The following is a 23,413-nucleotide window of genomic DNA, read 5'->3' as shown; positions in this document are numbered from 1 at the left end:
GAACCCATGCATTCACACTCGCCTCCTAGTCTACCACGAACTCCTGAAAGTCCACTCCATTAACCACACTTACTCTTCAGAGCAGATCTCAGCACTGTCCTCAACTGTTCCTGCCCCAAGTATTCAGGAGCCAGAAGAATGGTTCACCATATGCTACCCATAGCCTGAAGCCCATTTCCATTCCCAGATCCCAACAATTACAGACCCAAGTTCAAAGTAGGTGCCTGATCCCAGTGTGCCTTATGCCAAACTAAATAGAAATCCTAGCCACTGCAAGCTTTGCTACACTGTCCCAACCTCCAGATTAATTCCGTAGTTCTTCAGCTCCTACTACGTTCTTATTTACATAGTTACATACTTAATTAAACATCTTTAAAATACAAATATTAAAAATGTATGCATGCATGCATGCGTGTGAGGGAGAGAGAGGGGAGGAGAGGGAGGGAGGGGGAGAGAGAGAGAGTTTTATCCACATTTTGGACCAAGAGTCTCAGCAAACAATGTGAACAGGAAATGGATTTCAAAAGAAAGAGAATCCCTTATTTACCCCAAGTTCTGTCAACCTGAAGATTGCCTATACCCAACAACCTACATCCAGATAAGCAAGGATTAACACCAGACAAACAATCAAGCAGAAAACAATACCCAAGGAACTACCAAGAAGAAAATCACATCGCCACCAACACTAGCAGGGAAAGCTACTGTAGCAGGGCAAGCTACAGGGAACAATACTATTTAGCATTGATGATACCTAGTCAGGTAATGAAGTGTGTGCAAGCAAACAACCAGGCCCAGAGAGCACCAAGGATTCTACAGACTCCAATTTTCTTGCATGTATAGCCCTATCATCCCCAAGCATGGCTTGAAATTCCTACTGGCTTTTTTGGCAGGTGTGTACACATGGCACACTTGGTTTCATGGGCATTTTGTTGTGATAAATTTAACTGCTCACTTTGTTTCTTTTTATTAATCCTAGTTGAAGAAATATTGAAGGATAGCATTTGATTTACATCCTGGATAACCTCTTTAACTTGTTTCACTGTCAGTTTTTCTTCCCTGGAGTTTGAAGAGCTGGAATTATTCTTTTTCATTCTTTTTTTCTTTAATTAAATGACAAAAGCCTGCTCGGAAAACATGATTCATTCCATCATTCCATCTCCTATTAAAAATTCCTTTCACAGCTGTGTAGCACTTCAAACATACAGGTGGTCCTTGGCTTATGTCCATTTGTTCAGCAACCATTCAAAGTTATGGTGGTGCTGAAAAAAATGGACATATGATCGGTTCCTGAAGTCCCAGCCACCACAGCATCCCTGTGGTCATATGATCACAATCTGGGTACTCAGGTGCCTGGCTCACAATTACATCACATTTATTTGTATAACTCCTTTACAGGTTTCATTCTACTTCCATGGTGGCACAGCCATGTTTTTAAGGCCTTGCAAAAGGCCAGTAGAGTTTTGGCTAATTTGACATCTGGGGGGATGATATTCCACAGGGTGGGTATCATGACAGAAAAGGCTCTCCTCCTGGATTCCACAGATGCCATTCTATAGTTGATGGGACCTGAAGCATGTCTCTCCTCCTGGACCAGGGACTCCCAACCTTTTCTATACCCCGCACCCCTAGAATGCTTCTGATATATTCTCGCACCACTTAACAAAAGATGGAAATAACGGCAACGATTTATACATATACACTATAATTTTGAAAACTCAAGTTTTTGCACTCCAGGGAGCCCCTGTCCTAGACCAAATGCAGATTCTAATCCATTGCAAAGACAAGCATTAATTTTCTTCATTGGTTTTCTTATTTTCTGCATTTGCTCATAAGGCTAAGAAGCTAAGTGGTGTGATGAATATATATTTTGCATACAATTCTCAATATGAAAAATTGACAAATTATATCCATTCATGTGGTTAAAAACTACAAATGAGATATGGTAGAATGTGCAATAAAAGAAAAATGTGTTGGGAGAAACAAAACTATTGCAGAACTATTGCAGAATTATTGGGAGAAACAAAACTATTGCAGAACATAAACATAATAGTTTATTTTTCTTTTCTCATCAATTTAATGGTAACTCCTAGAGGGTAAGTTGGTCTACCTTTGTTTCTCCTTTGGCTTGCAAAAGAAATATTAAGGTTTTCATACTATGATGTGGCATCTAACTCACAGTGGGAAACTGTTATTTTCTTTCGCATGCTAGATTAGTTGTTGGATAATGGATTTCAGTTTGTGACTATTTAGGTACCTAATCACAGAAGGAAATGTGATAAATTGATTAAAGTGAAGATGGACAAAAAGCATAATGTTTCTAACCAAAACCGAAGTGGCTAGAAATTGCAATGTTTCCCCATGATACTTGTTGTTGTTCAGTCACTAAGTCTTGTCCGATTCTTCACGACCCCGTGGACCATAGTATGCCAGGCACCCCTGTTCTCCACTGTCTCCCGGCATTTGCCCAAACTCATGTCCACTGTATCGATGACACTAATCATCTCATCCTCTGCTGTTCCCTTCTCTTTTTACCTTCAGTCTTTCCCAACATCAGGGTCTTTTCCAATGAGTCCTTTCTTCTCATTGGATGGCCAGAGTATTTGAGTGTCAGCTTCAGCATCTGTCCTTCCAAAAGACAGCCAGGATCCCCTTTAGGATCCCCATGATATAGCCTTCACCAACTAATCAAGAGTTGAAATCCACAGAACAGGATATGAAAGTTCTGTGGTTAGATTTTTTTTTCCTTTCTTTTCGGCTTAAAATCAACAACAAGGTCTCCCTGACTGAGGTTCCTATTAACTGGGGATACAGGGAGACATCAAAAATAAATTTTACCCCCCACAGCTAATAACAGATAGATTGGGAAAACAGCACAGATATAGGAGTAGCTTCATTCCTACTTGGGTTCCCCTTCATATCTCTTTTTTTAAATGTACAAAAACATCTAATCACATCTATTCTACCTGACCTGGTTTTGTGCTTTAAAAGTTGATTACATATTGTTATTCCTACAGCAGTTGGCAGCACCGAGCCAATAGTGACTGATTTTGAAAAACTAAATAAGGGTCAGAATTGATTAGTATTTGGGTTAGAAACCAGTAGAAAATCTCAGGACTGCAGATTAGACTGGGATATTATTATTTAAAAAAAAATCCAGAAGAAGGAAATGGTAAATAATTTCTTTATTGTTGTCAACCATATGGATGAGTTCATTTAGTCATTAGGAGGCAAACTCAGTTCAAGAGAGGTTTGCCTTCATGATTACCTATTGTACTTGTTAGGATACCAAGGATCTAGGTAACTCATCTGGTTATTTGATAAAGACATCAGGTTCTGCTAGAAGGTCTGGTAATGTAGTCCTGCCTTGTGTGGGAAGAATCCAGAGAAGAAATAATTTGGGGAATATTAAAAAGGCAGACTATATTTCCCCAAAGGAATAATGGAGAAGATCTTAAAAAAAAAAAAAACAGAAACCAGCCCCCAGAAATCAGCCCCAGCTCCTAGGCAGAGGCCAGCTTTTAGAAATGCAAACTCAGTAATCCATTCAGGAAGGTTGGAGCCAGGAAGCTAGAAATTAGGAAGACAAAGACACCTAAAATCTACATAACCCCACCCAAATTCTAAGGACAGGAGACATAATAGGATTAACTCACCAATACCAAAAGGGCACACTCAGACTCAGGTCAAAGTACATGACACAGGAAATACAAAGCCTCAAACAGGAACAGGAAACAACCTCAAGAACCGCAGAAGATATAAAAGCCCACCACTCTGCTCCATGTGGTCAGTCAGTTTTTCCAGAGTTATCTTTCTGTCTGGCTCTCCTCTTCAATAAACTACAACCTTCTTTCTAAAGCAGTCTCCATTCTGATTATTCCCGGCTTGGATTGGACCCTGGTGAAGATTTTTCTTTCAACACTTGTTTTTATTATTTTCTGAAATGTTCAAGGTGCTAGGAGTGATGGGAAGACAGCCATCTCTGATATGCCTGCTTCTGTGCTGGCCCAGATCCAGAAATGCTGTTAGATGTCACTTGGAACTTCTTTAGGGCAATGATATTCCCTATTCCTTCAAATGGAGTATCAGATGTGCTGTAACCATCTTGCTTCACACTTACACTATGTGGCTATGGAGGATTTGGTTTAGAAAACACACATGTTTTTTAAAAGCCCAGATGGATGATTACTGGAGTTGTTTGTTTATATTTTAGATCAAATGGTTAAAGAGCTGCCAGAATCTCAGTCAACATTTGGGGGGGGGGGAGAATTATAGCTTAGCAAACAACAACCATATGGTAGTTACCTCATTTTAGAGATGCTGAAATATGGCTCTTGCATCTAATAGTTTTACAAAAACAGATAGCAAAAAGAAAACTACCCACAAGCAAGCCAGATCTTTTCAGCTGAAAAATTATATATTCAGAAGTTCATTTAGAATCAGTTTAACTGCTTTGCTTTGTTTTGCTTTGCTTTGCTTTTGGGGGCGCTGCAGGAGAATACATGTTTTATAGTTGTTGGGAAGCAGCATGTTAGTAATATAATTCTTTTCCTATTCATTTACATGAGGTAATTAGTTGGACTTTCAACAATTTAAAGAAATCTTGATCAATTGGTTTGGTTAGTTTTAGTATACTAATCGACTGATTAAATGTGCATACATACAAATGAATTTATTTATTTTGAAGATAAAGGCATTATACTTGACTTTAAGATGGAACTCCAGTGTTTCTCTCACAGATCCTTTCTCGAAGAGTCATTCTTGAGGAAATAAATGTAAGAGAAGGGGAAATCTCTCTTTTAAAATGGTGCCTGTCACAATTTGAATTTTTAATTTCCAGATCTTATATTTCAAATAATTATTACTTTTCTTTTTGAAAAATGCTGCTGTTTTCATTGTGAATCATCAATTTTGATCTCTTTTAATAATTAAAATTTCAATATTTCATGATTAGACAGTGTTTTGCAATTGTAGCTCCTCAATGTTGGGCTACAACTCCTGTCATCTCCAATCACTGGCCTTGCTGATGGGGGTGAGTGGTGGTGGTGGTAATGCAGTTTTAATCCAACCACTTCTCCAGGCCCTAGGTGAAATCTGTGGGTCCAGTAGGCAAACCTAAATCGATTGCTCTATTTTTAAGAGTGCAAGAACAACGAAGGGTTCTTGCGAGGAATTGATTAACAGAGTGGAACTAAAATCTATGAGTCAAGTAATTTTGGTTGAGAAATATACTACCATTTTTTCTCTTTTATTCTCCTAAGATCAACATGTGTCAGATAACACCACTTTGCAAAGCACTTCCATATTGTGCCAAGATACTTACCCTTGTTTCCCTGAAAATAAGACCGGGTCGTGGTTTTTTGGGGGGCCTCCAAAAGAATCACCAGGTCTTACTCACCTCTGGTACCAATAGCAGGTCCACCTCTTTTGCGGCCGAAGGCCTATGCAGCTGAGCTATCAATCCATGGATTCAATCTATTCAATCCATAGCTTGGTCCTCAGCTGCAGAGGTTTTGCAGAACCGAGCTATGGATTGAATCCCTAGCTCAGTTCTTGGTTGCAGTTAGGCCTTCCGGAAAGGCCTGTGATTGAGAAATGTAGGCCTGGCTGCAGAAGATGCCACAGAACAAGTTGGCGGGTGAGGAGATGCCTGGCTGCAAGGTAAGTGGGTATGGGGCGCGTGAGGCAGCTCCCCATCCCCACCTTTGCTTGATTTTTAGGTGTATGCCTCAACCCAAAACTAGAACTTATTTTTGGGGTAGGCCTTACTTTTGGGGAAACACAGTATTTGGATATGTCCATATATATCATCAAGAGCTGAGCTTGACTTAAAGTTGATTTTATTTATCCATTAATGTGATTCTATTCCTTCAAGACAATAGGGTCTCCCAATTAGTCCATGGGGGACCATGCAGAAATCTTTTGTATGATTTGTGCCTCTAGCCTTAAGAGGCACAATGTTTTTAATTTTTCAGCATATACAGTATGAGAGCTTTATCACAGCAATATGAAGCATATCTTCCATTTTTGGGAGGTGGAGAAGCAAGTGATATTTCTTGCAGATATTGCAATGCACCAACCATTGTTATTACTTTGTCATGCTGTTGTTTGTAGTCAGCCTGTGCAATCTCTTTGCATTAGCTAACTAGGCGGTCCACCATTTTTTCAGCTTCTTTGTAGAGGCAGCATTTGCTGCCTTTTGCTGCTTTCTGAGTTCTGACTTAGTATGCATTTGTTCTTAATGCACAGTCTTGCGTCCAGAGTTAGTCCCCTCTCTGTCTTTCTTCAATATCCATTGTCAGATGTTGTCATTTGCTTTGCCTGTTAGTTTATTTATGTTTCTAATGTACTGGCCATGTAATACTTGGCCTTGTAATGTCTCTTTTCCATTCTTCATTTGGTCTTTCTTGTAGACCAGTTTTGTTTCTTCAGGATTCAGTAAGCCTTCGTGGTGTACTACTTTCAGTAGATATTTTTTTACTGTAGCTTCAGATAGTCTCCGAATTAGTAGAAATGCTTCTGATTCGACTGAAATTATGCCTATAATATGCAGTTTGAGCTTGTATCTGCTGATTTTCTTGTCTATAGCTGTTATTAGCTGCTTTATTATTTCCATGATGCGCGCCGCGCACTCGCACACACACACACACACACACACACACACACTCAAAGCACACAGGGAATATTTATTGTTATATAAACAGTGCTTCTTCCTCCCCTTCCCCCCCCCCAAAGTGGTTGATTTTTATAAAATAGCTTCATAATCTTAAGTTTGCAGAGACTGTCTTCAAAGCTACTACAAAGCATCAACACAACAAAAAGAAAGAATGATAAAGGCTTGGTAGGAAGCAGATGATCAGTTCACTGATCTGTATTCTAACACAAAAAGATCTAAAGGCTGTCTTCTTTTTTTTGAAACCAGTCAGGCATATGTGGGGAAATCACTGCTATTAACCCTGTATGCCTCATCCTGAAGAGTTATCTCTAGAATCAGCTTTGTAAAGAATTTAGCAGCCACTTACAAATATTAAAAGTATAGCTGCTTCTTTTCTTATGATGAAAAGTTGAGTATATTTTTACACTAGTCAGTAATACTGTTCAAGAAAAAAATGGCTTGCCTTACACAGAAATGCAATTAAGGTATTGCTTTGATAATGATGACATGCATTTTATATAATAAAAGCTGTATTTGACTGCACTGACATTTGAAAAAACAAATACATTCAATAGGTTTTCTTGTCTCTGGAAGATCATTATTGTAGTAAAAAAACTACTTGGCCTGGTTTGATTTTTTTCCCCCCTTCAAACATCAATACGGTAATAAAGCTGTGACTTCCTGCAGATAATTTTATCTTAAATATTTTCTATAGGTTAATGATTGGTGCTCTGGTAATAGCTTCAACTTCTAAGGGCAATTATCTACTCCACTCCCTAGCTCAGTGGTTCTCAACCTGTGGGTCGGGACCCCATTTGGGGTCGATCAACCATTTCACGGGGGTCGCCAAGCAAGGCTGTCCGCCATTTTTTTTGTCCGCCATTTTTTTCCCTTTTCCGGCGGGTGCCTTACCTCCCTTGGGCTGGGCCAGCTGGTGGTCGGCCTGCTCCGTCTCTGCCGCTTGCCAGCTACGCCTCGGCCGGCGCAGGGGGCGGAACCACGCATGCGCGGCGCTCCCGGGCAGGGAAAGTCCTTGACTTACGACCGGTTGGGTAGTCCTTGACTTGCGACCGGTTTAGTCCTCGACTTAGGACCGGTTTAGTCCTCAACTTACGACTGGTTGGGGTCGCGGCATTAAAAAGGTTGAGAACCACTGCCCTAGCTGATGGGTAACATATAAGGCTTACCATACTACCAGTAATGATTCTAGTTTTGAATGCTGCCATCTCCAGTTAAGACTGGGAAACACTGCTTTCTGTGATTCTTTTATAAATAAAAAGAGGCATTTCTATTGGTGAAACAGACAGGATAGGGATGGATGGCTGAAGCAGGGATTAAATTGGCCTCATTGTTTAAAGATATATCACGCAATAAAACTGCTCTAAGAATTTTTTTTTAAAAAAAGGAACAAGACATGACTTACAATTTTGTCAGGATTTATCTGTGTTGCTTTTTAAAAGTCTTTATGAAACACTAACTTACAGACAATGAAAGGCTTAGCAGAATGAAAGAATTTTGGTCTAGGAAAGAGATTTGTATTTTTGATGTAGCTTGAAATAATATTCTAGACAATGTCATAAATAAACCCGGGATGTACTATATAAAATTATCATAGCTTAATTATTAATTTATTTAGTATTTTATGCATTTAGCCTTTCCTAGAAGAGGCTTGGGGTTATCTGCTTGGGATTCTCCCATGTTGCCTTAATAACAATAACAAATGGTAATTGCTGTGTTAGCGATGACCTTTATAACTAAAGAGCAGTTTAAATATTGGTTAACCTTTATTCATCTTTCTGTCCATAGTGCCACATTGGCTGCAAAATTGAACAGCTTCTGATTTATATTTAATAGGTATAGAAATCTTTAGAATGGGTTTACATCGTTGTGACTCAATGATGATTTTTATAGTTTTCACTTGCTCATTCCACATCCTAGCAATAGAACTGAGAAAATCTTAAAACACATTTTAAAGCCCATGGAACTTTTATAAGGACAAGACGAGTATTTCTCAACAAATAATTAATTTAGCATTTGACTGTAAAAACAAACTGTGCAAGAAGGATCACATGCAATATTTCCATTATGGTCAACCATGCGTTATGATGTCCCCTGAGTTATTTGTTAAGGAATATTTGACGGGTTAAGATAAAATTGTGTAAGAGTAATAGTAATACGTTTTTTCCCCAACGTAATGACCAGAGGCAGTAAACTCTTTTGTTTTTAGACTCCTGAAATACTGTATTATCTTTATTTCTTAAGCTGAACTTGTTACTCTGTATTAGAACACAATAGAATTGCCTGTTCCACTATTGAAGTTTCTAGGCTATATTTGGTTCTGTTTAGCACTGAATTTTTTCCTCAGTCAAAGTAACATTGAAATATTCCCGGGAGTTCACAAAAAAACGAAGGGAAAACATGTGAACAGGTAAAGATGTACATGTGCCTCCCAAGATATTGTTAAGTAATAGCAATTCAATTACTGACAAAAAGCTAGTAAGAAATAGAAATATCAAGTGTCTACTCAAATCAATATATCACAAGTGGGTTACAAGCCACTTGGACAAGTTACAAGCCCTGATAGATGTACCTTTGTTGTCAATGTGATGTGTCTGTACTTAATATTTTGACTAAATCTGACATAGCCTATCTTCGAAGTAGTAGACTTCTTTTTCTTTCATAACTACAATTAACATCCCTGTGAATAATTAAGTCTGGAAAGATAAATTGTTCTTTATCGGAATTTTATATTTAATCTGTAAAACATGTGAGTCAACACTCACAGCAGGTAACTTCCCCTTGCCTTGCCTTGAAAAAAACAAATAGGTTCATATCTGGTCTGCCTTTAGATTGGAGACTACAGCATCAAGAAGTCCTTAGGCTAGACTAGAAACTGAAAACCATAATCCTGGGAAAATGCGGCAGCAAAACACTTCTATATCGTTGAAACAGGTATATATATTTAAGAAATCAAGATGGATGTCTACATTAAGCCAAGTGCTAAGCTCAACTCCAGGAAATTGTTTCCTTCAGAAAGGGAATCTTTAGGAAGTTACACTGGTTGAAACTGTTCTAGAAAGGCAACAGGAAATCTTGAAGAAAAGGAAAGTATTACTCAGCAGCATTGTTTAAAATGACTAAAAACTGAGCAGGACAATTGTCTGCTGGACCATAATGATGAATTTACCAAACACTCTACTGGGTAAAATAGTATGCATTTGCTTGGGGTTGAATGCCAGCTGGGCAAACCAAGTTGAGATGACAGAGTCTTCATCCTGAGAAATTATCTGAGATTGGTTTGAGCCTGTGGATATTGAGGGAATCGATAGGGACCTCAGTGCTGTTAGCTCTGCTACCTATAGATTAGATGCCCTACTGATTGGTGAAAGTGGCCAGAGAGCTGTCAGGAGTCTGGATGCAGGCAGAGGTAAATGCATTTTTGAGTGAGAGTGATGCGGTCAAGCCCAAGGGCGGCAAACCCAAGGAACAACAATCACTTGGATTTCTGGAAAGAACTTTAATGCTAGTAAGGTCATGTAACAAAATTTTGAAAGCCTGTCAAAGCAGTTCTTCAGCTCCCATTATATTTATATCAATTATAAGGCAGAATTGTTCTCTCTCCCTTCCCTTGAACTAAAATCTGTAAAAGATCCAAATCCCCCCAGTAACATTTTGCTCTGCCCTGCATGTTTTTATTTATTTAAAATATTTATGTAGCTGCCCATCTTTTAGACAAATCTGGGTGGCTCCCAATAAAATCAAATTATACCCAGGGCATAGACATTTCATCACACTATCTTTCCTTCAACCCCACCCAACCTCCGCACACTACTAAAAGCACAGAGAGTGATATCCTCTACTCCCCTGCAAAGATGGGCCAGGTATCTATCTCTACAAGGTCAATAGACAAGTTTGAAATGGAAGACACCACCAAAGTTGGAATGTGGCCCACACTCCCCAGACTTATTTAAGTCTAAAGCAGCAAGTTGTGAGGCAGAGGAATGAGGAACGTTCTTCCTGTTTGTTGAAAGTCTGGCAGTTTAGGGAAACAAAGCTTCTACAGAAATTACAAATGCAACTGGCAAACCACTTTGGGTATGTGTACATCTGCCTCTGTTTCACACAATCTCTGTCTAACCTCCTGCATCTAGAACCTAGGATATACTCCACTTTATATTCCTCTTCCCAATCCACCAGAACTGGGGGTAAGATGGGAGTTGATTAATGCAAGGGACAAGGAGGCCCTACCCCAGTGGTGGCGAACCTATGGCACGGGTGCCAGAGGTGGCACTCAGAGCCCTTTCTGTGGGCACACATGCCATTGCCCCAGCCTTGCCTCCCCCTGCGACTCCCTTCTCACCAACAGCCCCCCTGGAGGAGAGTCGCCCCTGGGCGTGGCCTACGCGGAGCAGCACAGCCAAGGACATGGCAGCCAGGCAGCGTAGACAAGAGTGCCCTCATGCCCCATCGCACAAAGTTGATGCTGTGGGGCGCGGGCAGAGGGCGTGGCCGCCATGGCGCTGCTGGGCTGCCTGGGCGATCTGTGGCGGGCCCTGGAGGCGGTGAGTGGCCCTGCAGGCAGACGGGATGGGGCGGGGCAGGGGGTGGAGCGGGGGGCAGGACCAGTTTTGGGGCACTCGGTCTCTAAAAGGTTCGCCATCACTGCCCTACCCATTCAAGGATAGAGTGGTGTAACATCAGTTGTATTTTCATAGAAGCAAGCAATTGCGCATCAAAGGCCATCTGAATGGATGAAGGAGAGTGAAAGCTTCATGAAATTCTGCTACCTTCTTGAGCATCAGCTGCCCCTTTATATACAGCCTCAGCCAAATCCAGCAGCTCCTGTAACTGGAACTGTGCTCCCTGTCTCTTTTGGAGAAAATTGAGGCTTGAAATGAAATCTTTGTTCATTTCATTCACTCTTACATCATAAAATCTTATTTCAAGACGCTTGTCAGTGATGAAATGGCAGCTCTTGGTTTTCAGTTAGAAACATATTTTGGAACTGGCCCAGCGTGAAAACAAATCCCGACCCATGTGCTGGATTCTCCTCGTGCTACACAAGGTTTTTCGTGATACTGTTGTAGATGCCCTGGATATATGCTGTCAGATTTGATCAAGCATTTCATCCAATGGGCAGAGATTGAGTTATGTTACATAAAGCAATCCAGCATTTGAACTTATTATATACAACTAGAATGGTTTTGTTCAGTCTGCATTTGCAGCCCACTTGCAGAACACCTCATAGGTATAAGGTGTTGCCATAATTGGTTGGTTTCTCTTGAAAAGAAGGACAGATATAAGTCTGCATAGCTTTCAGTTTCTGACAATTTTGTGAAATCCAATTAATTATATAGCAGGAATATCTTTAAAAGTTTTCAAATACAATAAAATGGGGGTGGAGGTGTGGGTGTTGAATATGTTGCTACATTGAGGCATGCTGTCTAATGCTCTTCAAGTAAAGACTGTGAAACATGAAAGAAGGTGAGGTGCTTGTGAGGAGACTTCTCTTTAAATTAATAACATTTCCAAAAACTGGCAAAAAAGTTTCCTAGTAAGATGTTAGCACTTTGTTGTGAGGAATGCATGTTTGTCAAAGGATGTAAGTATCAAAGGATATAAGTTTTACATTTCTGCACACACTTCCCCATCCACATCCTGACAGCCTCCAGACACTTGTTCATGTTTTTCCCCCCAGTTCTCCCATCTGACCTGGGAAGGAGATGTATAATTGAATATCATCTGTATATTGAAGATACTGCTTCCTGAACCAATGGATAACCAGGGAAAGGACTGGTCATCTGTAATGAAGTGCTTGTGGGTCTGATCTTCTGTCTTTGCCACAACCACCATCTAGGAATAGCAATAGCACTTAGACTTATATACCACTTCACAATGCTTTATAACCCTCTCTAAGTGGTTTACATATTGTCCCCAGCAATCTGGGTTCTCATTTTACCGACCTCGGAAGGATGAACGGTTGAGTCAACCTTGAGCTGGTAAGAATTGAACTGCCAAACTGCTGGCAGTCGGCAGTCAGCAGAATTGGCCTGCAATACTGCATTCTAACCTCTGTGCCACCATGGCTCTTAAATTAAGCTCTTAATCTAGACACACCTGTTCAAATGGGAGCAATACCACCATTGCACAGTTATCCCAGTCAGACTTACAAGATTCAATTATTAAACCCAATCTCAATATAATAGTTTCAGCCCTCCTGTGGAGATGTTTTCTTGTTCTGGTCTACCTAAAGGGTAGATCCCTAAATGACTGCAACCAGGAGTGCTGGGATTGCAGTTGTTGAGCAAAGAAACTTAACTGAGATTCCAGTCCCAATTATGGTAGTTAAGTGTGGAATATCTGTAAACAAATTAAAGGACCAGACAAACTTGAAGTAATTGTCAGCTGTCCCGGTTAGGCCAGACGGGAAACACAACTATATGAACTAATTCTACTTTATGGTAATGCTACATTAACAGAACCTTACAAGTTGGAAAGTACAAACTTTCTATTAACACTTTTAAGTTTTTGATCAATTGGGGCATTTCTTCCTAAGTTTCCTTTTCTACCATTAAGCCACCAGGAGATCTTGACTTTCTCATCTGTTTCCTAGACAGCATCTCTTCCCTGCTTTCCTCAAAGTCGTCCACACCTTCCTTTACAAATGGAATATTAGGATTTTTGTCATAAGATTAAGAAAATAATTATATAAGTGGGAACCCATTTGTGTAGTCTATCCTAAGTCCAAACAGAAACTTGAGACTTTATGATTTCAGAAATTGAACACTAGAGGGGACTGATGATTCCAGGCTGAAAGGGAAAGGAGAAAAAAGTGAAAAGCCTGACGCTTGTCTTTGGTCAGCCTTGGAATTTGCAAATTGACAGAAAACACTTTGACTTTTAAAATACTACAGGAGATTTTTGAAGAATGGGGACAAAAAATAGTAGCTTTAATCTTAGCAATAATACATGCTTCTATGAATATATTATGTCCGAATGATATTAAAGCAGAAATTAGTGATGTGCACAAGAACATCCTGGAAGATTTACAAGGTAAAGAGATAAAACAAATGTTGCCTGAATCAGAAATATCAGAACATAAAGAATTTGCAGAAGTACTGAAAAATGGACTCTGAAACAGAAAACAACTAAATTGGAAATATGAATAACAAGCCAAGAAATTGACTTGGATAAGGAGTTTTTATTGGCCTTACAAAAGAAGTTGATTAAAGCTCTGAAGAAATAATTGAGATGAGAAAAAGTTACATATTTAAAAAGTTCTTTAGTTTCCATTTTAAAGTGTTGGAGAGAGTTGAACTATATTACACTTGTGTTAATGAATATTCTTAGTTGCTTTTTCACTTGCATAATTTTTATGGTGAAGATTTATAATTTTTGTAATCCTAATTTAAAACCTAATATTTATTTATTCTCTTCATAATAACTGAAATTCTAATAAAGTGTCTGTTGGCATCCAGAATAAAATTTGAGGAAAAAAAATGTGATTTCTGAAATATTAGGTGGTTCTTGTTCGATGGAATGAACCATTTCAGAAGCTGGCAACTTGTGATGCTGATGGTGGAATATTTGTTTGGATTCAGTATGAAGGCAGATGGTCTGTGGAGCTTGTGAATGATCGTGGAGCACAGGTTAGTAAACACCACTTGGTTTGGCCTTGGGAATTGTCTTGACTTTGGAAAAAAAAATAAAGAGGAGAGAAAAACTGCCTGGAGAAAGTAGGAAAATGGAATTGTTAAGAGAAATGTTTTAACTGAAAAGCATATAAAATTAGCATATTTTCTATAGCTTACCCTGAGGCAAGTAGCAAAAGGACAGTATGCTATTTCTGGAATACAATTTGAAACAAATGCTTATGGGTGAATTACCACAAGGACAAATGGAGCAAGAGGCTGAATGTACTGGAGTCTTATGCTATTTCCACTCTGACTATATGGATCTACCTACAAGTCATTGATAACTTTTCTATAAATAATAATTGAAATGCCAATGAATCTTTTGTTACTTCAATTTTACGTTGTTACTATTCCAAGTAACATTACATGCAACTGTAATGCTAATCCTAGCATATGTTTGTGATTTCTTGGCCAGGAACATAGGGCGAGTTCATAAATTTTATTTCTCATTATGATATTTAGGCTATAGATTCTAGCATAGTAGAATAACAACTAATTGCTAAACCAGGGCACCAATTATCACCATTTAAACTAATGTATTTATTAAACTTATTTCTATACTGCCACAATCAAGACTCTCAGTGGCTTACACAGAATATATCATACACCTTAACGCATCCACGCTACAATTTTATAATCCAATAATTATATAAATAGTAACAATAAAAGCAGGGCAACAAAACAATCATAATAATCATAGAAAATAAAAATAGATTCCTGCCTGAGCAGGGGGTTGGACTAGAAGGTCTTCTCCCAATTCTGTTATTCTGTTATATACTATTATAGATATAGCAACATCATTCAGCTGTCCAAAATAGTTCAATTTTCAATAGTTTTTTTTTTAACTCAACAATTTAAATGAAACTATGCCGTGTAAACTCCCTGGATAAGATACCTATAACTTGGACATAACAGTAATGTTTATTCCCTGAAGGATATAGAGAAGAGCAGGATTTTAATTACCCACTTGAATAGGCTGATGCCCTGAGCGTAGAGCATTGCAGGAATATCTGTCATGTGTCTTGTTCAACCCCAATGTATTCAGTAAATTATGGTTAAACCATAGTTTAGTATAAAGTTCAGATTTAATCTTCATTTATTTAAAAAAGGTAAAGCAACCTAAAATACTTAAATGTTAATCATTTTTAAATCTCATAAATTTCAGTACGAAAGATTAAGTACACACCTACATATTCTAGCTAGTTCAGATTTTATCTTTGATCAATTTAATCTGGAGGATACAGGTAGATTTTTTTAAAACTTGAATTATAAAATGATACAATATGGTGGCATTGCCAGAATTATGGGCATTGAAGATCCTTATTTGTGGGCCTTTTCATGACAGAAATTTGATGATCTTGTGAACTAGAAGTCTCAGAAAATATGGATGCTAATGGATTGAATCTGTATTTATTTTTTCTATGTTGTGTGCTTTTAAAAAAGGCTGGAATACACAGTCAAAATAATGTCTAATCTTATATGTTAAGGTGAGCGATTTTACATGGAGCCATGATGGAACACAAGCACTTATATCCTACAGAGATGGATTTGTGCTGGTTGGATCAGTCAGTGGACAAAGACATTGGTCTTCAGAGATTAACCTGGAGAGTCAGATCACCTGTGGCATATGGACACCTGATGATCAACAGGTAATTTCCCCCTAAAAGCAAGAATTACATTTGTCTTTTATTGTTAACTATTGATTTTTACTATACATAAAACAGGAGAGCATTGGATCTACTTGGGTTCCTCAGGTATATGAAAAAATATTTTGTGATAATACAAATGGTGTGTTTATAAACCTTCCTGTATACATCAACTTGATCTGTTTAGAATGTTGGAAGTTGCTTGAGATTTGTGAACATATTTAGTCAAGCCATGGCAATACTATCTTCTTCATTGTGGCCAACAGTGCACTTCAACTCCTTTGAGCTCAGCAGATTATCTCATAGATGTAGGCAAACTGGCAAATATATTGGTGGACTCAGACCAGGTGCTATTTTAAAGGCTTTGAAAATCAATTCATATATTCCAAAGTGTACTATCCACAGTAGATAGTTCAAAGAAGTATAAATACAATACTAGTCATGGGAATCCACAGGGGCAACAAATATAAGGATGTAATGACATCCTTGTAATGCCATGGCTGACATTACAAAAAAGATGTTGAGACTTTGGGGAAAAAGTGCAAAGAAGAGCAACTCAGATGATTAAAGGCCTGGAGATTAAAACATATGAAGAACGGTTGCAGGATTTGAGTATGGCCAGTCTAGAGAAAAGAAAGATTAGGGGGGAACATGATAGCAGTATGCCAGTATTTGAGAGACTGCCACAAAGAAGAGTGAGTGAAACTATTTTCCAAAGCGCCTGAAGGCAGGACAAGAAACAATGGATGGAAACTAATCAAGGAGAGAAAACCTGGAATTAAGGAGAAACTTCCTAACAGTGAGGACAATTAACCAGTGGAACAGCTTGCCTTCAGACATTGTGGGTGCTTCATCACTGGAGGTTTTTAAGAAAAGACTGGACCGCTGAAATAGTAGAGGTTCTCCTGCTTGAGCAGGGGACTGGACTAGAAGACATCCAAGGTCCCTTCCAGCTCTATTCTGATTGATTGTGTTCTGATTGATCACAACACAAGTATGTACAGGTAGTCCTCAACAACAGTTCATTTAGTGACAACAGCACTGAAAAAAAAGTGACTTGTGATTGCTTTTCACACCATTGCAGCATCTCCTTGGTCACGTGATCAAAATTCAGATGCTTGGCAACTGGTTCATATTTATGACCGTTGCAGTGTCCCGGGGTCATGTGATTCCCTTTTGCGACCTTCTGACCAACAAATTCAATGGGGAAGCCAGATTTACTTAACTACCATGTGACTCATTTAATCACTGCAGTGATTCACTTCTGGCAAGAATGGTCATAAGATGGGGCAAAACTCACTTAACAACAGTTTCCCTTATCAGCAAAAAATTTGGGCTCAATTATAGTCATAAGTCAAGGGCTACCTATAATGGTAACAATTTCATTATGACTGCAAATGTCATCAAATATTATATATATTTATATCACTCTTAACAGAGGTATGTTAGCTTTTCATTTTGATGCTGAGACAGAGAAAAAAAAATGTTCCCATTTCTTTGGCTGAACCAATTTGTATCTTGTTAGATACAAGATCAGTAAATTCTTGGTTACTTCTGACTTCTGACCAGGTACAATTCTATCTAGCTCTCAATTGATTGAGAATGTTAAGCTCAGAACACAAATTTGCTAGTTTGCTTTGGTATTAGTGTCAGATTTAATCAGTGAAATACATCCTTACTTCTCTGGCTCCTGTTCCTTTAATACAATATTATCTCGTAAAAATGTGCTGCAGCCTGTATAAATGTAAGAGAAAATTGCTATTGAAATTTTGACACAAAACCAGATACTTTAGAATAGCCTCTGTGCAACAGATGTTTCAACTTGATTATAGATTAAGGAACAGCTGAAGATAGAGAAAATGTTATTTTGAGCACAACAGAATTTGGGAAGATTCAAAATGCAGAAGCAGAGTGTGTTGACTTTTCAGTGCTTTAATGAATGAGCAAACTGATGTCTCAATTTCTTAAAATATGTGTTATTGGAATGTAAAATCTACTGTGTCTAAAACATATATGTAAAATATATACATAAGTTTAAATCATTTAATTTTGTTATTGTTGTGCAAAGGAAGGAGGGGTTACTCTCTATTTTTCCTCATATATGTTCACTATAAGCTTCTCCTTGATAGAGCCTTTAAAATATCATGGCCAGTGACATCAGGTGGCTGTCCCGAACTTTATATTCCCTTGAGAGACTTTGGACCCTTTTTTGTACTGATAGTAGCAAGAAATGATGGTTTTCTTCTTCCTATGTTTAAAGTCAATTTCAAACATAATATTTCTTCCAACGTTTTAATTGTTATGACACAGAATAGCAAATAAACACGGAATAGAAAAAAGCATTTGTGATTAATTAGACAGTATGCTTAATATGTGTAGAATGACAGCAAGAATTAAATTGCTGTAGTAAAGAGCAGTTGTAATGACCAATAATGGAGGCGTCTAGAAAGTTCAGTTTTAACAAAAAGACCAACCAACACATAATATTTTGAGTTATTATAAAAAGCTTTTGTGTTGCTATTTGTGTCATTTTTCTTATTTCAGTATAATGACTTCTGTTTGCTGATGTTCTTTTGTGCATGTATTATTCCAGTGTTTCACATTCTGGACTGGCTACAGGAAATGGTTTTCTTTCTATATTTAGAACGTTGAAACATTTTAATGCTGACTTTTAAATTGTTATGAATTATTGAAACAGAGAACACTCATTCCTTCCATGCTTGATGTTTATGAGCTTGCACGATATGATTAATGAAATGAAAAAGAAGTGAAGCTAGTCTCTGGAGTAGCTTTCTTTTTCCTTCTTTTAACTGTTTATATTAAACTGTCATTTCTTCAGCTACAAATATAAGGATGCTATCACAATGTGAAAACCTCCCTCCATTCCAACTTATCCCAACCTAGTGTACTCCAGATGTATTGAGCTACAATTTGGTGTACCGTTTGAAGGGTGCCAGATTGGGGAATATTTTTATATATTTAGTCCCATTTTTTTTCAAGTAGGTCCTTCCTTCATCTAACTTTTGAAGATGAGTGGAATGGCACAAATGTACACTGAGTCATACCTGTGCACATTTACTGAGGAATAATTTGCTTGGAGCAGGATTTCCACCTGACTGAATGTGCATAGCACTGGAGGGTGAATCCAGAAGAATGCTTCTTACTTAATAGACTTGATCATTGGCCATCCACATTTGCCTGAATCAACAGCTACCCATGTTTGTTTGAAACTCTGCTGCTCATGTCAAGTGCAAAATGTGAAGAAAAAGCAGTGGATTTTGAGAGACAGGGATGGCAAATGGGATATTGATGAATGCACTTGGATTAGAATCAGATAAAGCTTATGAATCTTTTTTCTGATCACAGGAGGACAACGTTCTCTTGGCTGGGCAAAAACAAACTTAGCTTTTAAAATAATAGCAATTACAAAATTTCATTGCTAAAGATACCAACATGGCTAGGGCACTTGTTATTTCAGTAGTTTTCAAATCTCTCTGAGAAATGTTTTCAAGCCAAACAAATGGGTTAGACCAAGGCTTTTCAACCAGTGATACGGGTACCACCTGTGGTACATTGGCACCTGGCAGGTGGTACGCGACCATCCTAGAAAAGTGGTGGGGGGAGGGGAATGAGTTGAACCAGTGGCAGCACCGCACAAGCCTGAGCGAGAGATGGCTGGAGTTGCAGGGCTGTCAGCTCAGCGGAAGTGCCAGGATCAGCGCTTCTTGGGGCTGTCAGGGCTCAGTGGAAGTGCCAGGATTAGCGCCAGGCTCCAGCTGGAGCTTGGCGCTGATCCTGGTGCTTCTGCTGAGCCCAGAAGAAGCGCCAATCAGTTGGAATGTTGCAGCATCTCCAGGGTCTTGTAATTTACATTCAGATGCTTGGCAACTGATTCATATTTATGACGGTCACAGTGTCCCAGGATCATGTGAAGTGACCAAAACCTGCTGCAACCACCCAGCAGACGGGGGAATAAAAACCAAACACCCCCCACCCCACCCCCGCTGCCAATCCTCAACAGAAATGCTCACAACAATGAAAACCTCGGACAGGAGGAAGAGCGCCGCTGGGTGGGCAGGCAGGTGTCTTGCTCGGCTGTGGCTTGGGGGGCACTTTTTTCAGTGCCATTGTAACTTCGAACAGTCACTAAGCGAACTGTTGTAAGNTCCAACTTATCCCAACCTAGTGTACTCCAGATGTATTGAGCTACAATTTGGTGTACCGTTTGAAGGGTGCCAGATTGGGGAATATTTTTATATATTTAGTCCCATTTTTTTTCAAGTAGGTCCTTCCTTCATCTAACTTTTGAAGATGAGTGGAATGGCACAAATGTACACTGAGTCATACCTGTGCACATTTACTGAGAAATAATTTGCTTGGAGCAGGGTTTCCACCTGAATGAATGTGCATAGCACTGGAGGGTGAATCCAGAAGAATGCTTCTTACTTAATAGACTTGATCATTGGCCATCCACATTTGCCTGAATCAACAGCTACCCATGTTTGTTTGAAACTCTGCTGCTCATGTCAAGTGCAAAATGTGAAGAAAAAGCAGTGGATTTTGAGAGACAGGGATGGCAAATAGGATATTGATGGATGCACCTGGATTGGAACCAGATAAAGCTTATACATCTTTGTTCTGATCACAGGAGGACAACATTCTCTTGGCTGGGCAAGAACAAACTTAGCTTTTAAAATAATAGCAATTTCAAAATTTCATTGCTTAAGATACCAACATGGCTAGGGCACTTGTTATTTCAGTAGTTTTCAAATCTCTCTGAGAAATGTTTTCAAGCCAAACAAATGGGTTAGACCAAGGCTTTTCAACCAATGGTACGGGTACCACCTGTGGTACATTGGCACCTGGCAGGTGATATGCAACCATCCTAGAAAAGTGGGGGGGAGGGGAATGAGTTGAACCGGTGGCAGCACCGCACAAGCCTGAGCGAGAGATGGCTGGAGTTGCAGGGCTGTCAGGGCTCAGCGGAAGTGGCAGGATCAGCGCTTCTTCGGGGCTGTCAGGCCTCAGTGGAAGTGCCAGGATTAGTGCCAGGCTCCAGCTGGAGCTCGGCGCTGATCCTGGTGCTTCTGCTGAGCCCAGAAGAAGCGCCAATCAGTTGGAATGTTGCAGCATCTCCAGGGTCTTGTAATTTACATTCAGATGCTTGGCAACTGATTCATATTTATGACGGTCACAGTGTCCCAGGGTCATGTGAAGTGACCAAAACCTGCTGCCACCACCCAGCAGACGGAGGGGAATAAAAACCAAACACCCCCCACCCCACCCCCGCTGCCAATCCTCAACAGAAATGCTCACAACAATGAAAACCTCGGACAGGAGGAAGAGTGCCGCTGGGTGGGCAGGCAGGTGTCTTGCTTGGCTGTGGCTTGGGGGGCACTTTTTTCAGTGCCATTGTAACTTCAAACAGTCACTAAGCGAACTGTTGTAAGTCGAGGACTATCTGTACTTCATTACTTTTTTCCTTTTTTTTTTTTTTTGGTCATCAAGTTTTTGACACCTTGCTAGGCGACTGGTGGTACTCGGATATTGCCATATCCTAAAAGTGGTACAATGGGTGAAAAGGTTGAAAAGCCCTGGGTTAGACATATCAACTAATTTATCAAAGAACCTGTCACATACTGCAGAAATTTCTGGAATGTACTGTAGGTGCACAGAATGGATCTATATTCTCTTGGGTTGTTGCATATACTAAATGTATCCTAGAATGTCCCACTGGATTATTGATTGAGTAGAGACTTGGAACAGGAGAACTGTCCTTCTAACTTTCAACGTGGGTTGCCTTCACCTGGGCCTTATCCTTTCAGCCACTCTGACCGAAGGAATGCTTTTTATCTTTTCCTCACTTCTTACTATGGATCTGTGAAATGTATGAGGAGTCTAGTTTCTAATAAAACACTCAGATGGGTGAACTGAAGGAAATAGAGATTCCTCTATAGCAGGGGTGTCAAACTGTCGGCCTATGGGCCAGATGCATCATAGCGAAACCGCGCCCACCCCATTGCCGGCAATGGCAAAAAAAGTCGCGATACGTTGCGACACGTCACGTGACATTGCGAGTTTGATACCCCTGCACTATAGTTTTTCACATAGTATCTGTAACCAAACAACAACACAAAAGAAAGGTAATTTATTGTTTTTCACAAAAAGCCACTTCCCAAGTAGAGTTTGATTATGAGCCACTTCCCAAGTAGAATTATGATTATTTCTCCTAGTGGTCCTAAATGGGCTTTTCCCACCTCCCCTGGCAGCTGTACTGTACTTCCTATCTCACATTTGGTGACTTACTGACTTAGTACAGTACAGTACAGTTAAAAATGATGATTAAAAACTTCTCATGAGTCAAGACCCCCTATTTAGTGCAGAAGTCACTGAGAAAGTAGAAGCCTTGTTTGAATACACCTCTGTCTACCTATCGGGCTCAAAGAAAGGCAGTTACAATACTGCAAGCATGCTAATTATACAGTACCCAGAGAAGCAAGAATAACATAGAATTGTCAGTGACCTTGCAACAGGGTTAGATGACTCAGAAGGGAGCATAGATGTAGATCCAAAATTATACCTCTCAGCATTGATTCCGGCTAATACCTTTATTAGTTTCTTGCTTTCTAAGGTTGGATAAATGCACAATGAAACATTTTGCATCTTTACCTAGAAGTTAACCCGATTATTATCACTCCTAGAGAATTATGCACAAGATTACAGTATGACATTAGGATCGCCAAAATATGAAGTATTGCTTGTTCAAAACATTGCAATAAAACAATCCATCAAAACAATAAGAGAACACAAGTCAAGCTAATAATAGCAACAACTATTGATTGATAATTCTTCTTTTTTTTGGTGCCTTTGAGTCTAGGCCAAGGTTGCCTACTCCTGGTCTAGGCACTAGCAACTGCCTAGACTAGTGCAGTTTTCTTGGCAAGGTTTCCCAGAAGTGGTTTGCCATTGCTTCTTTCCTAGGCTGAGAGAGAGTAACTAGCCCAAGGTCACTCAGCTGACTTCATGCCTTAGGTGGGACTAGAATTCATAGTCCCCTAGTTTCTAGCCTGATGCCTTAACCACTATACAAGGTTGCCTCTCTAATAATTCTTTGGTGTTGTTAATTGAGCATTGCTAATGACATAACTGATCTTTGAAGAAACCTTCAGCATTTTTAACAATAAATAATGAGTGTTGCTTGTTCTACAGGAAGTATTGAACAGTGTGTTACAATATAGAAGACAGAATACTATCCCTTTAGTTTCCTTGAACAGTCTCTGGAATATATTTAGGTTTCAAAATTCAGTATAAATGAAGTCTATATTACAACCTGTGAAAACCTCTATGAAAGCGGATGATTATGTGACTTAAGTCTGCCTGGGTATTTTTTCACATGTGACCTCTCTTGTGCAGTATGTTAT

The 23,413-nt window shown here is 39.3% G+C and overlaps 1 protein-coding gene across 2 annotated transcripts in view; it reads left to right on the top strand.

The window, feature by feature from the left end:
- Positions 1–23,413, top strand: part of TULP4 (TUB like protein 4) — a 47,239-nt gene that overhangs the window by 5,693 nt on the left and 18,133 nt on the right. For both annotated transcript variants that reach the window (XM_015816850.1, XM_015816851.1), the window contains exons 2-3: positions 14,173–14,301; positions 15,834–15,995. In XM_015816850.1, the coding sequence (XP_015672336.1) occupies positions 14,173–14,301; positions 15,834–15,995 (291 nt within the window). The remainder of the gene's footprint in view (positions 1–14,172; positions 14,302–15,833; positions 15,996–23,413) is intronic.

Source organism: Protobothrops mucrosquamatus, unplaced genomic scaffold (genome assembly GCF_001527695.2).
Source record: "Protobothrops mucrosquamatus isolate PMUCROS unplaced genomic scaffold, P.Mucros_1.0 scaffold511, whole genome shotgun sequence".
Classification (NCBI taxonomy): Eukaryota; Metazoa; Chordata; class Lepidosauria; order Squamata; family Viperidae; genus Protobothrops; species Protobothrops mucrosquamatus.
This window is presented reverse-complemented; position numbering and strand designations above follow the sequence as displayed.